This window comes from Nerophis lumbriciformis, linkage group LG19 (assembly GCF_033978685.3).
Source record: "Nerophis lumbriciformis linkage group LG19, RoL_Nlum_v2.1, whole genome shotgun sequence".
NCBI classification, from domain to species: Eukaryota; Metazoa; Chordata; class Actinopteri; order Syngnathiformes; family Syngnathidae; genus Nerophis; species Nerophis lumbriciformis.
Window position 1 is genome coordinate 17286625 of NC_084566.2, and position 14762 is coordinate 17301386.

Sequence of the window (14762 nt, forward strand, 5' to 3'; positions counted from 1 at the left end):
TTGGTCAAAATGGTAAACGAAGGTGACAATGAAACTTAACTCGTAGGGCTAGCTAGCAGCCATGCTAATAGTTGGAGTTGTAACAAAGTTACCTGAGTAGTTGCGGCGCGGTGTCGTTCCAGGCGAGCGGCAGCGGTCGTCGATAAAAGCGAGTAAAAAAGCGAGTAAAACCATAGTAAATGGGCTCCGAGGTGGGATGGCATAATGTAATTTAATTTGATTATAAACGGCTTCCCACGAAAGGGAGGCGCATGGTGTCGTTCTGTGGCTGCCGGAGTTTTTTTTTTTTTTTTTTTTTTTTTTGGCTTCGAGCGTTCTCAACTCTCTGGGAGTCCACCTTCGGTCAACAGGACACGCTGAGCCAATCACAGACGGCCTTGCATTTGATACGACCAATCAGGTGAGAGTTAACACGGACTAGCCACAGTACAGCCAAAGGCTTGTGTAGAACTGTTTAAGTCAGTGGTCCCCAACCACCGGTCCGGGGACCGGTAATGGTCCGTGACGCATATGCTCCAAAGCATTCACACAATTAATATGGTTTTCTACACCAAAATTAATTTATTTGTATCCAACTTATTCTTCTTCTTCTTCTCCAGATTTTGGCGCGCTCTACCTTCCACTTTTTTCATCAGACTCAAACCATTCCAATCGCGGGCTTTCCCTTGACAAATTCCCCAAATTCCCAGATTTCCCAGAATTGCAGGTTTTCCGGGACTTTTTTCCCATTCAAAATGAATAGGCCATTTTTCAAACTTCCACCATTTCCACATTTTTCAACCGATTCAACCGATTCAAACCATTCCACCTTTAACATATTCCACTTATCCTGGACATTAAAACTATAATGGTTTCAAGTTTTAAAAAAATTCCAGCACTTTTTTTCAAACCCTTTTTTGACTCTTTTTTCTGGCACCTACTCCCTCCACATTTTTCAACCCATTTCAACAGTTCTACTGTCAAAACATTCCTCTTAATCAGGACAAAAAACAAAGTTGTTTTTGAACTGAAAACATTCCTGGTATTCCCGAAATTCCAGGAATTCCTTAATAACATTTCTCAATTAAAAATGTTACCACTTCAACATTTCTCGACCGATTAGAAAAATTCCAACACCAACCATTTGAACTCGTTCAAAAATATTTGTATTTTCCAAAAAATTCCCTCTTTTCCTGAAATCCCCAAATTTCCATGAAATTCCAATTTAAAAGAAAGGGCCATTTTTCAAAGTTCCACAATTCCCACTCTAACCGTTCCAACTTTAAAACATTCAGCCTGTTCAAGAATCGTGTGCTCCCTTTCAAAAACTGTAAAAAAAAAAAAAATCCCGGATTTCCAAGAATTCTCCGTTTTTAGGGACAGTGTCCCCATTCCAAACGAATTATACATTTTTCACACTTTCACAATTCCAACATATTTCAACCTATTCAAAATATTCCACCTTCAACATATTCCCCCTTCATCCTGGACATTCAAACTAAGTCTTTCCCAAGTTCCAAACCAAATTCCGGTTTTCCTGGAAATACAAATGCTTCAACATTCAAAACATTCCAACATTCAAACTATTCTTCCATTCATACTTCATTCTGTCAGCATTGGAGCATTCACATGCAATTCCTTCAGGAATCGCCTCATCTAGTTAATTTATAAACTACCACATTTTCTCCGACTTAACTTTCAGATTGTAGCCAAAGGCTAATTTTTTTGCTGTTTTTATCTGCCACACGTAGAAAGCTGGTCCATGAAAATAATGCATACATTAAACCGGTCCCTGGTGGAAGAACGGTTGGGGAACCCTGTTTTGAGTATTTTGATTTTAGAAAATGTTAATCGAATACAATCACCATGGTTGTGTGCACATAAATACATGTAAAATTACATTTTACAAAACAAGACAGATGGATAAGGGGGTCAAGTTTTGGTCAACATGGTAGTGCATGAGGGATGTAATAATATGTGCAGGCCATTTAAGTGCACACTTCTGCGGGGAGTTGGCTGACTGAGAGGATTGCTGTGCTCCATTCCTCAGGGGCCCCCACCAACAAATGTCCCCCTTTATCCGCAGTCGAACAGAAGGGGCCACCTGTTTCTTTTGGCCATGGTTGGCTTTTGTTGCAGCAGCGGCAGCAGAGGTCAGCTCAGGCAGGATACTTTCACAAAGCTTGCCTGTCACTGTCTATATATGCACATAAACAACTCTCAAAACATTGTCAAGAGTACAAGTTTAAAAATCTACTCAAACAAAAGTAACTGAATCAAAATGTACTAAGTTACTTTTCACTGCAAAAAAGGTGGCAAAGGCCTCAAACCAAGTGGAGTAAAGGTGACAAAACAAAATTGCCCTTCCCATCCTTTACTGTGTAGTTTCCAGCATTTGTTTTTCAATTTACATTGTTTTCTCTGTTCATGTAAAATAGTATAAAGAAAACATACTTTGGTATAGGGATTTTAAACATGTATTTAAAAAAAAAAAAAGTACACCTACACATCACAACTATTTTGTTAAAGTAATGCTAGTAAATAATTTGCTAATTTCTACATGTGACAGCTGTGGAAAATAAATCCTAATAAGGTGACTGTATAAAACAGGGATTTTCAAACTGTGGCACATGCACCTGTAGTGGTACGCATGCTCCATCTAGTGCAGGGGTCGGCAACCCAAAATGTTGAAAGAGCCACATTGGACCACATATACAAAAAAGTCGGTCTGGAGCAGCCGCAAAAAATTAAAAGCCCCGTATAAGTGTTATAATGAAGGCAATACATGAAGTGTCCATATTAGCCTACTATCAAAATAACTGTGTCGTAGGCTGACGCAAATCTTTGTTGACAGAAATGTTAAAATGCAATATTTATTCTACACATTTTTACAACATTGGAAAACATTACTACAACTTCTGGGAGGGTGAGATAATGACCGTCAATAGTATAGATGTGTGTGTCCAAGTTAAAGGAAACAACAGGCCGTCTTCTTCTAATGGATTTATTACAATCTTTGCAAGCTGGGTAATGGTTACTGTGGTTTGGAACAACATGGCGCACAAACAACTATCAGAAATGTAGCCAATATTACATACATGAAACAAAAATAAACTAAATACACAGAGGACATAAGTAAAGGAAATTAAATTAGCTCAAATGTAGCTATAAACGAGGCATAATGATGCAATATGTACATACAGCTAGCCTAAATAGCATGTTAGCATGGATTAGCTTGCAGTCATGCAGTGACCAAATATTCCTGATTAGCACTCCATAACAAGTCAATAACATCAACAAAGCTCACCTTTGTGCATTCACGCATGGTATCAAGCGTTTTGTGGACAAAATGAGACAAAGAAGGAGTGGCATGAAACACGTCTTTCTGTGGCAGCGTCGGAGAAAGTTATACATGTTAACAAGCTGTTGAGTCACAGGCCACACAACGGTGAGTTCAAGGGCCGCTAAAATTAGTAGGACAAAACGGCGCTTAACAAATATTCTCATCAGTGAAGCACAAACATATTAAACAGTGGGCTTTCCAACAATTAGGAAGGTTTGTGTCGTGTTTGTCCGCCTACAGAAACCATATTAAAACAAAAAACAATTTTTTTTCCATTTCCATACATTTTTGAAAAAGCTCCATGGAGCCACCAGGGCGCCACTAAAGAGCCGCGGGTTGCTGACCATCGATCTAGTGGAATGCCAAAGAATAACTTAAAAATTTAAACAAAGTGTTATTGTTCAAACTGTGGGTAATGTTTCAGTGGCCAAACATATTTATTATACTTGTTCAATAAAACCTCTACTCTTTTCTTATGAATGTTTAGGCCTACTATCTCACTGTATTTTAATGTTGGTCATTATGGTAATACTTGGAGAGCCAAGTGTTTTCTGAGGTGGTACTTGGTGGAAAAAAGTTTGAGAACCACTGGTATGAGTACATCATTTGCATATATAAGCGCATCAAGAGAGATACTCCATCTTTGCTGACAGTTAATTCCCTGTGTATCCAAAGTAGTTTTTATGAGTGTTTTTGGTATGTTTAGATTAGATTAGATTAGATTTATTGGTCCCCTTGGGGAAATTCATTGTCACTGCCGTACATTTAAACACTAGACATTACACATCACTTTATTTTCTCATAGTTTACAGATGAAGCAACATAACAGAAAAAACAAGTACAAAATCCAAAACCAGTGAAGTTGGCACATTGTGTAAATGGTAAATAAAAACAGAATACAATGATTTGCAAATCATTTTCAACCTGGATTCAATTGAATAGACTGCAAAGACAAGATACTTAACATCCAAACTGGTAAACTTTGTTATTTATTTCAAATATTAGCTCATTTGGAATTTGATGCCTGCAACATGTTTCAAAAAAGTTGGCACAAGTGGCAAAAAAGACTGAGAAAGTTGAGGAATGCTCATCAAACACTTATTTGGAACATCCCACAGGTGAACAGGTGGGTGCCATGATTGGGTATTAAAGCAGCTTCTATGAAATGCTCAGTCATTCACAAACAAGGATGGGCTGAGGGTCACAACTTTGTGAACAAATGCGTGAGCAAATTGTTGAACAGTTTAAGAACAACATTTCTCAACGAGCTATTGCAAGGAATTTAGGGATTTCACGTCTACGGTCCGTAATATCATCAAAAGGTTCAGAGAATCTGGAGAAATCACTGCACGTAAGCGGCAAGGCCGAAAACCAAATGCCTGTGACCTTCGATCCCTCAGGTGGTACTGCATCAAAAAGCGACATCAGTGTGTAAGGGATATCACCACATGGGCTCAGGAACATTTCAGAAAACCACTGTCAGTAACTACAGTTCGTCGCTACATATGTAAGTGGAAGTTAAAACTCTACGTGGCGAAGTTGGTAGAGTGGCCGTTCCAGCAATCGGAGGGTTGCTGGTTACTGGGGTTCAATCCCCACCTTCTACCATCCTAGTCATGTCCGTTGTGTCCTTGGGCAAGACACTTCACCCTTGCTCCTGATGGCTGCTGGTTAGCGCCTTGCATGGCAGCTCCCGCCATCAGTGTGTGAATGTGTGTGTGAATGGGTGAATGTGGAAATACCGTCAAAGCGCTTTGAGTACCTTGAAGGTAGAAAAGCGCTATACAAGTATAACCCATTCATCATTTATCATTACTATGCAAAGCAAAAGCCATTTATCAACAACACCCAGAAACGCCGCCAGCTTCGCTGGGCCCGAGCTCATCTAAGCTGGACTGATGCAAAGTGGAAAATAATTTCACCTGACAAGCTTCAAAAATTGGTCTCCTCAGTTCCCAAACGTTTACTGAGTGTTGTTAAAAGGAAAGGCCATGTAACACAGTGGTAAAAATGGCCCTGTGCCATAAGTTAATGATTATTTGCAAAAAAAAAAAAGTTTCTCAGTTCAAACATTAAATATCTTGTCTTTGCAGTTTATTCAATTGAATATAAGTTGAAAATTATTTGCAAATAACGGTATTGTTTTTATTTACGATTTACACAACGTGCCACTTTCACTGGTTTGGTTGTTTGTCGGAAAATATGTTGTCGTAACAAACGAATAGTAAATATTAGTCATCCAACATTTGGCATTGTCAGCATGCCGCAATACTAAATAATGTACTGCAAATGTTTTTCTACTAACTTATGCTTCCATGAGTCAAAAGTCACGGCTAAAACCAAGATACTGCAGTAATGCTATGTGTCCTATAGCGTTAAATGGTTCCATGTGGAAATCATCGTCACGGTTTTATAAAGGTCATGCTGTCAATCCACTTAAACAGCATGTGAAAAACCGTTTTGTTTAAATAGCACTCAGCGTCCCCAGCTTAAAGACCGGGAGTCATATGTCAGGTGTATACAAAGAGCACAACAGTTCAACACAAATGACTCTTTTGTGCCTTTTTGGCTCATTTGTGGGGCACCTATTTCTGTTTTTCCACCCTGTAATGGTGACCTGACATGCTCTACAATATGATTGACAATAATAAACAGTCGCTACAAAGGTCCATAGAAAAAAGGATAACATCTTAGTATACATATAAAATACATTTAATTTGGCAGTGACACCAAAAAGATGCTCAAGGAAGTTGATCCAATTAAAGACATAAATGTAAAAAGCAATACTAAAAAAAGGTCCAGTTGTGTTAAAAATGCTACACAGTCCTGACAAGAACAATGGTGAAATGTTAAAAAAGACAACACTCGTTTTATTTCCAAATGCTACATTTGTTCTACTTAAAAACATATTTAGAGAGGATTAACTTCCATTTTTCTGGTTACGACAACCAGTCCCTTACACTGCATTGAGCAAAACAATAATACAAGGCAAAAAGAGCAGAATTCCAGTCTTTTCCATGCAAGTTTTGTCTATGCAGTGAAGCCTCTACACCAGTGGTTCTTAACCTGGGTTCGATCGAACCCTAGGGGTTCGGTGAGTCGGGCTCAGGGGTTCGGCAGAGGTCAAGACACACCCGACTCATCGTGTAAATAAAAACTTCTCCCTATCGGCGTATTACGGATACGGCAACAGCAGAAGTCACACTGATTTGCAGGTGTGTAATTTGTTGTGAGTTTATGCACTGTGTTGGTTTTGTTCTTTGACCTCGGTGATGTTCATGCACGGTTCATTTTGTGCACCAGTAAAAAAAACCTTGGTAACACTTTAGTATGGGGAACATTAGTTGCTTATTAACATGCAAATTAGTAACATATTGGCTCTTAACTAGTCATTATTAAGTATTTATTAATGCCTTATTCGGCATGGCCTTATTATAACCCTAACCCTCTAACCCTGGCCCTGACCCTCTAACCCTAACCCTAACCCTCACCAAATAACTCTAAATTAAGTTTTTGTGCCTTAGAATATGTTCCCCATACTAAAGTGTTACCAAAAACATATAACTTTGTCTTGAATTTGAAAAAAAAAAAAAAAAAAAAAAAAAAAAATTCAATTTAGAAGGGTTCGGTGAATGCGCATATGAAACTGGTGGGGTTCGGTACCTCCAACAAGGTTAAGAACCACTGCTCTACATACTCTTACATACTCCATTAAGTATAAATACCTCAACATACCTCAGTTCAATTAGCATCAAAGTATCAACTCTGTACGTTTGGATTTTTGGCCAAAAAAGTTAGCTACTTGAAAAAATTAGCACACCCAATGGGTTATAATTAATCTACTCATAAACCGATGCACACAAAATTATGAAAATGTGTTTAAAAAATGCACCCTTACTGTGTTGCCTGTGCTATTATTTTTCTGACAAAAATGTCATGTGTGGCCCGCAAAAGCCTGGAAAAAATAGGTTTCAATAAAATTCTTATTTAAAAAAAAAATTTTTTTTACTAAATGCATTTGTTCTTTAAATTTTGACAGAACAAAAATGCGTATTTTAAACTTCAATACTATCTGATCATGCTAATTATATTATTATATACCATACTGTATTGCAAAACTTTTTTTTTTGTGAGATAAAAACAAATAGTTAAATATCTGCTTGTCACCTTTATTTGTGATTTTAAAGCAAGTTATACATTAAAAAAAATCTAATAATCAAATGCATATGCATTTCAATTAATCATGATTCATCACAGGTTATTACCCGCATGCATAATGTGATTTAATTTAAAAATAGCGGCCCTCTTGAAGCAGCCATTACTTGGATGTGGCCCTCAATGAAAAATAGTTTTGACACCCCTGGGCAAGTGCAACTTTAGGGAAATGAGCTGAATCACCAAATTTAGCACTTGCCTTTGGGGGACTGGCACGTGTCTGTATCATTTGATTGTAAAACATGCTCGCCATTCACAAGAACGTAATGTAGCTTGACAACTAAAAGTCCATAAGTTATTGACCATTTTCCTAATGATTATTAAACGTTTAGCATACTTGTGTTACGTGTATGCTAGCATGTCTCCCAAAACATTTTGACCACAAGCCATAACTCTAAGGTATTTTGTTTGTTTTGACAAGTTAAACTGTTAAAAACTAACACTTGAGAGGCATTGTGTCTTTGTCAGTGGTCATTAAAGGCAGGATAAAATGTTACATTAAAACTTGTCCGTGCAGTTGATAAAACATTTATGGTGGCAAGTTTGACCCTGGAACAGACCATTCCCAATGAGATAGATTGTTTCCAAGCTTGATATTCCACCTTCCGAGGTTCCACTGTATGAGGAATTCCACCACAGCTTAAACAGCAGCATCACATATGGAATGTTGAACCATGACGTCAGAGGACAAATGCCCCCATAGCAGCTGTAAGAGGGCGGAAATGTGTGAGACCACGACTCCTTCCCTCACATCTTGTATTTCAGCTTGCCACTTTCACTGATCACGCAGATATGCTGGGGGGGGGGGGGGGGGGGGGGGGGGGGGGTGAGTAAAACGGCGGTCAAATAGGAGATAAGAAAGTGAGTTCCATAACAAAACAAAGCCTCTCACTTACGTTGAGGTCTCTAAAATACTCGTTGTAGTCCAACGCGTATCCCACCACGAAGCGATTGGGTATCTCAAAGCCGACGTCTGCAATGAAAGAGAAATAGAAATTGTGAGTTCATTCACCGTTTATTGACTTGCGAAAAAAAAAAAGGTTGAACATAATGTTTTAAATATTAATGAGCATAGCATATAGTATATACCAGTAGTGTGCCGTCAGGGCTGGCAAGGCCTTCCCACACATTTAACCAGAAATCATGATCATAATTTAAGTATTTTTTATTTACTTTCCCTAAATATCTAAAAGTATCCATATTTTCTTCATGCTCTTTCCAATGCTGTTGTTTTTAGGTTAGAGTTTGTATCCAATCAGAATTCAGCTAGCTTATGTTGCCATGCTGTACCAAATCTGCGCGGGGCCTTCACAATCAACAATGCGGGCGTCTTTGCACTGTAAGTGAACGGACACATACAGTTGATAGACAATTGCGATAGCCAACCAGATCACGAGTTGTTGTCAGTAAGGCCTTCTAGCTGGCCTAACGCTGTGATTGGATACTCACTTGGGAGTCCCAAGTGAGTATCCAATCAGAAGTTGCGAAAACAGGAAGTGGCACCGGAACCATACGAGCCATAGAAAGCCACAGAAAAAAGACCGGTACAATAACCATGAAGATAAAGTGTTTGTCTTACACCTAGTAATCCGCTGTGGACAGACGTAGCCAAGCAATGCAGGTTTAGCGAGCGGTGCGCGCTCCCGCGAAGGAAATACATTTTTGGCAGGCAATCACATTTTGGCACAACACCGACGGCGAAATGGTTTGCTCGCCACTTTCACACGAATCAACAGACTACGAGCGGTACCACTGGCTTATACGGCGTCGGATGGGCGCTACAAATTGTGAGTTCAAATATTTGATTTCTTTATTTTTTCATGTTTCATTTGTTTTATACAATTCTTTTAATTTTGACAGTACCACGTAAGCTATGTTTCAACTGCTGAAGCGGGTTTATTGAATGTTAAATGCGCCGAAAAATAGACCCATTTGTACACTGTTGAGGGGATCCAATTCACAGTAGCGTGCAAGTGGGTTTCTGTATAGTATCTCCAGCCGTGTCCATGTGGTGACATCAATTACGGTATTTTGAGAGGTGAAGTCGGACTAAGTAGGACATCACTGAAGGCCTAGGTGAGAAACGCACGGCCCGCCACTGGTATATACAGTACATACAGTGTGGGAGGCCACTGGTATATACAGTAAGGCTGCAGCTAACGATTATTTTTCTATCGATTAATCTATCGATTATTTTTTTCGATTAATCGGTTAATCTATAGATTATTTTTTCGATTAATCTATAGATTATTTTTCCTTTTACCGATTATTTTTTTTATTTAAAATGAAGATGAAAAAATAAATGTTGGCCAGTTTTTTCAAAAGGCATGACTTTTATATACAAAAAAAAAAGTATGGCCACTCAGTCAACATTGACAACAACATGACAAAATATTCTGTAACAATGTAAACATTTAAAACTTTTAACATTTAACAAAATTAAAAGTAGCTTATTTGCTTTTTAATGTGCAAATATAAAAGTAAACATCCAGTGCAAATCTTAATATTCTGCAATAGTATAAGCATTTCTAAAGTAAAAGTATTGCTTATTTTGCTTTAAAATGTGCAAAAATAAAGATAAACATCCAATACAAAAAAGTGCAAAACGAAATATTCTGTAACAGTGTAAACATTTCAACAAAAGTAAAAGTATTGCTTATTTTGCTTAATAGCACAACAATGATAGTATGATTAAAGTGAAAGTTAATTGTTGGTTTGTACATAGTATATGTAACTGTTAATGTTGTAAAAGGTATTTGCACAACTAATTAACGTTAGCGTTAAAGAGGAGCGCGTCTTTGTAAACACTGAACAGGCATGCCAAACGCGCCTCTCAGAGCGAAACAGTGTTTTAGTTTATGAATTTACAACGCAGATACAAATGACACATTCATGATTTTGTGTAATGATGACAATGTATACTCATGCGGACGATTGACTAGTTGATGGTGATGGCAAGAACGCTGTCGGGTGTTTTCTTTTCAAATGTTCCTTCATAGCCGTTGTGCTGCTATGATAGGCCATTTCCGCTCGACACAGTGTGCATACAACAACTGTCAAGTGTTTTGCTTTTTTCGCTGTGCTTATCCCACACTTGAAGGAATGTACCAATGCTGAATGTGGCTTCTGGATTTCACTCAAAAGACCAGACCGTAGTTACTTTTTCCTTTTATTTTCCTTTAGTTTGCAACAGTTTTTCCAACCAAGAAACAGCTTCTTTTTTCTTCTTTAGTCTTTTTAGCAGTCTTTAGCAGTGTTAATAGACTTTAGTTTCTTTAGCTGTCATTAGCTGTCTTTAGTAGCCTTTAGCTTCTTTAGTAGGTGAAAAACCTTTAAGGACAAAACACCACAAGATTAACATGCTGTAAAAAATCAATTAATTATCAATCCCATAATTTACAACTATTAATTAGCTATCAAACTCTTAACCATTAAACAAGTGCAAGAAAATGGACACATCTTTTCCCTTTAAGTTAAAACAGATTTTAAATAAATTGTCTCAACATAAATGCACCAAGATACATATAAAATACATTTACACCAGAAACACAATAGATAAATGCAACAGAAAACCCAATATGCAAATACATAAATACCTAACCAATTAACCACCTATTTAGATACATATTTAAAATCCATATTCAATATAAATATATTATTAATTTAGCAGTGAAACACTCAATCTTAAACGCTGTCTACTGGTAGAAAAATGCCCCTTTTTCTACGCCCTCACCAACACAGTTAAATCCAACACTTTAAATTGAGCGACTTCACCCTCCTGATGAAGCAAACTGCTCCAACATTTATCAAACTAAGCAAAGAATATCAACACTAAACAACAGTTACATAACACACTGTGTGTATTTAGCCTCCAGACTAAGCACGCTACATGCACACAACCCCCCCTCCCATCTCACCAGCGCAACAGGTGCGCCACACCCACGAAGAGAAATATTAAATCTTACATACTTTTGGCACAACTCTGGGTTATCTGTAATGAACTAAACCTTTTTCCACTCTGCGCTGGCGTCTTTTGTACTCCTTGATTTGACACAGCGGTCTAATTACCGGGCTCGCGCACCAGCAGATGAGACAGGAGCGCGCCGCGTTATACCTGCGCGCGAACGTAAACTGATCGGCTCTGATTTTATAAGCCGACTGGCCGAAATAATGCCGAATTATATACATTTGTTTATTGAAATACTCCCACACTTTTGACGACTTTTGGCGTGCTTTTTTTCCCTCGCTCGCACCGCTCGCATCATCTGCTTTGCGCTCCGCCATGACGGCAGTGTGACGTAAATATGCGACGCGTCGAAGCATAAAAACGACGTCGACGTATTTACGTAACCGATGACGTCGACTACGTCGACGCGTCGTTTCAGCCTTAATATACAGTACATACAATGTGGGAGGCCACTGGTATATACAGTACATACAGTGTGGGAGGCGTGCAGTGTTCTGAGGCACCCTCTTCACCAGCAATCTGAGGATAAAAAACAGACGTTATTACCGAATTTGTATCCTATATTCGAGGTAGTTTATTCACTTTTCAACAGTACAAAGGCTGTGTGTGAACTTGGTGGGGCCAAAAATAAATTTAAAAAAGTAAGGTGCAAACTTTGGTGCGATTTGCTTAGCGTTCACACTGGTATTTTTTTTTTATCATGGCTTCATAGTAAAAATCATAAGGTGTCCTAATTGCGGCCCAGGGACCAATTCTGGCCCATGCCTCGTTTTTATTGCCCTCCAAATATTCAGAAATTGTAATAAATTCATTATAAAAAAGATGAGCGCTGTCAATTTAAAAAGTGAATGTATGTGATTAATCACAAAAAAATATCGCATTAATCATGTTATTTATTTTGACCCAACATGCTCCTTTACTTTACCTCAAAAGCGGCTTCGGTTGTTGTACCGTCAATGCATACGTCAATGCAAAGATGAGTAAGGAGACTCCGACTGTTGTGCTCCCTGGCAAATTTAAATTCAAATTACACCCCAATGTCACTTTTGATAAAAGAGTTATCAAGTTTTGAGCAAATAAATTATGTATATTTAGTCACTTTTTTAATTGTGTAGGACATTCAGACAATAAAACTGGTGCTGTATAAGTATTATATTATATATAGAGGGAGCTGTAGCTATTCTAGCGCTTTTTTTTTTTATTGCTTTGTTTATTTTCCTATGATACTGTGCTGAGTCTTTGATTTGTTTTATATAATTTTTAATTTTGTCTATTATTTGTGCACTTTTCATTTTTCATTTATTGTATCAATTGATTGACCACAGCTGTGACTATTTAAGTGCATCGCTTCCTTTTGGGGATTGCACACTGACGAAGACATTGTCGAAACCGGTCTGTGTTTGGTAGCGCCTGCCCAGTTTATATAAAAATTATTAGAAGGACACGAGTGTTGCTGGCCTTGCTTTTTCTTTAAGTGCACTTTTTGCTGTGCATCTCTTTATTTTTGTTTTATTACGTTTTTTGGAGAGTGCGTGTTTTTCCTGTATTTTGTAGCTCCGATTGTTGTGCTCCCTGGCAAATTTCTATTCAAAATATACCCCAATGTCACTTTCATTAAAACAGTTTTGAGCAAATAAATTACGTATATTTATTTTTTTCAATTGTGTATGACATTCTGACAATAAAACTGCATGTGTCAAAATATTGGGTTAATTTTTTTCAGGTATTTTAATTTAGTGTGATTCATCATGATTCATCACAATTCAAAAGTGTGATTAATCTGATTTTTAATAATATTTGACAGCACTACAAATTGTATATCTAATTTAGTGCTGTCAAAAAAAAAAAAGTATTAATCAGATTAATCACACTTTTGAATGTGGAATAATCATGATTAATCGCAGGTTATTACTTGCCTGTACAGTTTAAATCAGAGTTGTCAAACTCATTTTAGCTCAGGGGCCGCATGGAGGAAAATCTGTGCACACGCGGGACAGACTATTAAAATCATGGCATTAAAACCGAAAAATCAAGACAACTTCAGATTGTTTTCTTTGTCTCACTTTGGCCAAAAGTAGAACTAACACATTCTGAAACTTTTACAATAAAAATGTAAAAAAAAATACCAGCAGCAGTAAAGTTTAGATCCATGAAGGAAAGAAGAAAGTGAATGAGTGTTTATAACTGAATATGCAAAAAATGTGTTTTCTTTAGTATTTTTTTTTTTTAAATGAATTAAGTAACGTTTATGACAACCTTTTTCCAAAACACAATATAGAATGTGAGATATAACAGGATAATGCATACATTTATCATTTGTTTTCAAAACAGTTACAACAATTTGGGACCCCAAAAATTTACTGTAGAACCCTATTTTTATGACTTGATGGGGTCCCTGGCACCCCGTTTTGGCTGTGGCCTGCGGGCCGATTCTAATTCTAATCAATAGATAGATAGATAATTTGCGGCCCTCGACTTTGACATCCCTGGTTTAAATTAAACAAAAAAGAGCCCAATATTCGGACACAAATGCAATTTTATTGTTATCCAGGGATATTTTATAGAAATGTGTTACTTGAATGCAATACATATATTTGCTCCCAACTAAGTAAAAGTTGTATCTAAAGTTCAGTCAGGGTTAATTTTGAAGTGAAATTTGCCAGCGAGCACAACCAGTCAGGATCTACTCAATTATCTTTGCACTGACATATGCATTTGATCACTGACCGCATAAAAACCCATACCACCTTTCAGGTAACTATCTACGGTTAAGGTAATGGAGCATGTAAGGTCAAAATAAATTGCTTTGGTTAATGTGTGTATATACATGATTATTGCAATATTTCTTGTGCTTAATGACATGAGTTGACTCGTTTTGTTTAACAGCCCTAACAATTAGATATTACATTAGCACCTATAACACAAAGCTAAGATGTCAAAATTTTCTTCAAATAGCTTAGCATACACACAGTACAGGCCAAAAATTTGGACACACCTTTTCATTCAATGCATTTTCTTTATTTTCATGACTGTTTACATTGTAGATTGTCACTGAAGGCATCAAAACTATGAACACATGTGAAATTATGTACTTAACAAAAAAAAGGTGAAATAACTGAAAACATGTTTTATATTCTAGTTTCTTGAAAATAGCCACCCTTTGCTCTGATTGCCGCTTTGCACACTCTTGGCATTCTCTCGATGAGCTTCAAGAGGTAGTCACCTGAAATGGTTTTCACTTGGGGGGGTGTGGCGCTG

The 14762-nt window shown here is 37.5% G+C and overlaps 2 protein-coding genes across 2 annotated transcripts in view; both read right to left on the minus strand.

Annotated features, from left to right (window-relative positions):
- The window catches only part of arhgap21b (Rho GTPase activating protein 21b), a 67309-nt gene extending 67014 nt beyond the window's left edge, over positions 1-295 (minus strand). The window contains exon 1 of the mRNA XM_061979473.2: positions 93-295. The gene's annotated coding sequence lies outside the window, so the exon portion shown is untranslated. The remainder of the gene's footprint in view (positions 1-92) is intronic.
- A 2689-nt stretch (positions 296-2984) lies between these two features.
- prtfdc1b (phosphoribosyl transferase domain containing 1b) overlaps positions 2985-14762 on the minus strand; it is a 32388-nt gene continuing 20610 nt past the window's right edge. The window contains exons 7-9 of the mRNA XM_061979472.2: positions 11977-12023; positions 8434-8510; positions 2985-8332 (exon numbers count right to left, since the gene is read on the minus strand). Coding sequence (XP_061835456.1) covers positions 8285-8332; positions 8434-8510; positions 11977-12023 — 172 coding nt within the window. The 3' untranslated portion in view covers positions 2985-8284. The remainder of the gene's footprint in view (positions 8333-8433; positions 8511-11976; positions 12024-14762) is intronic.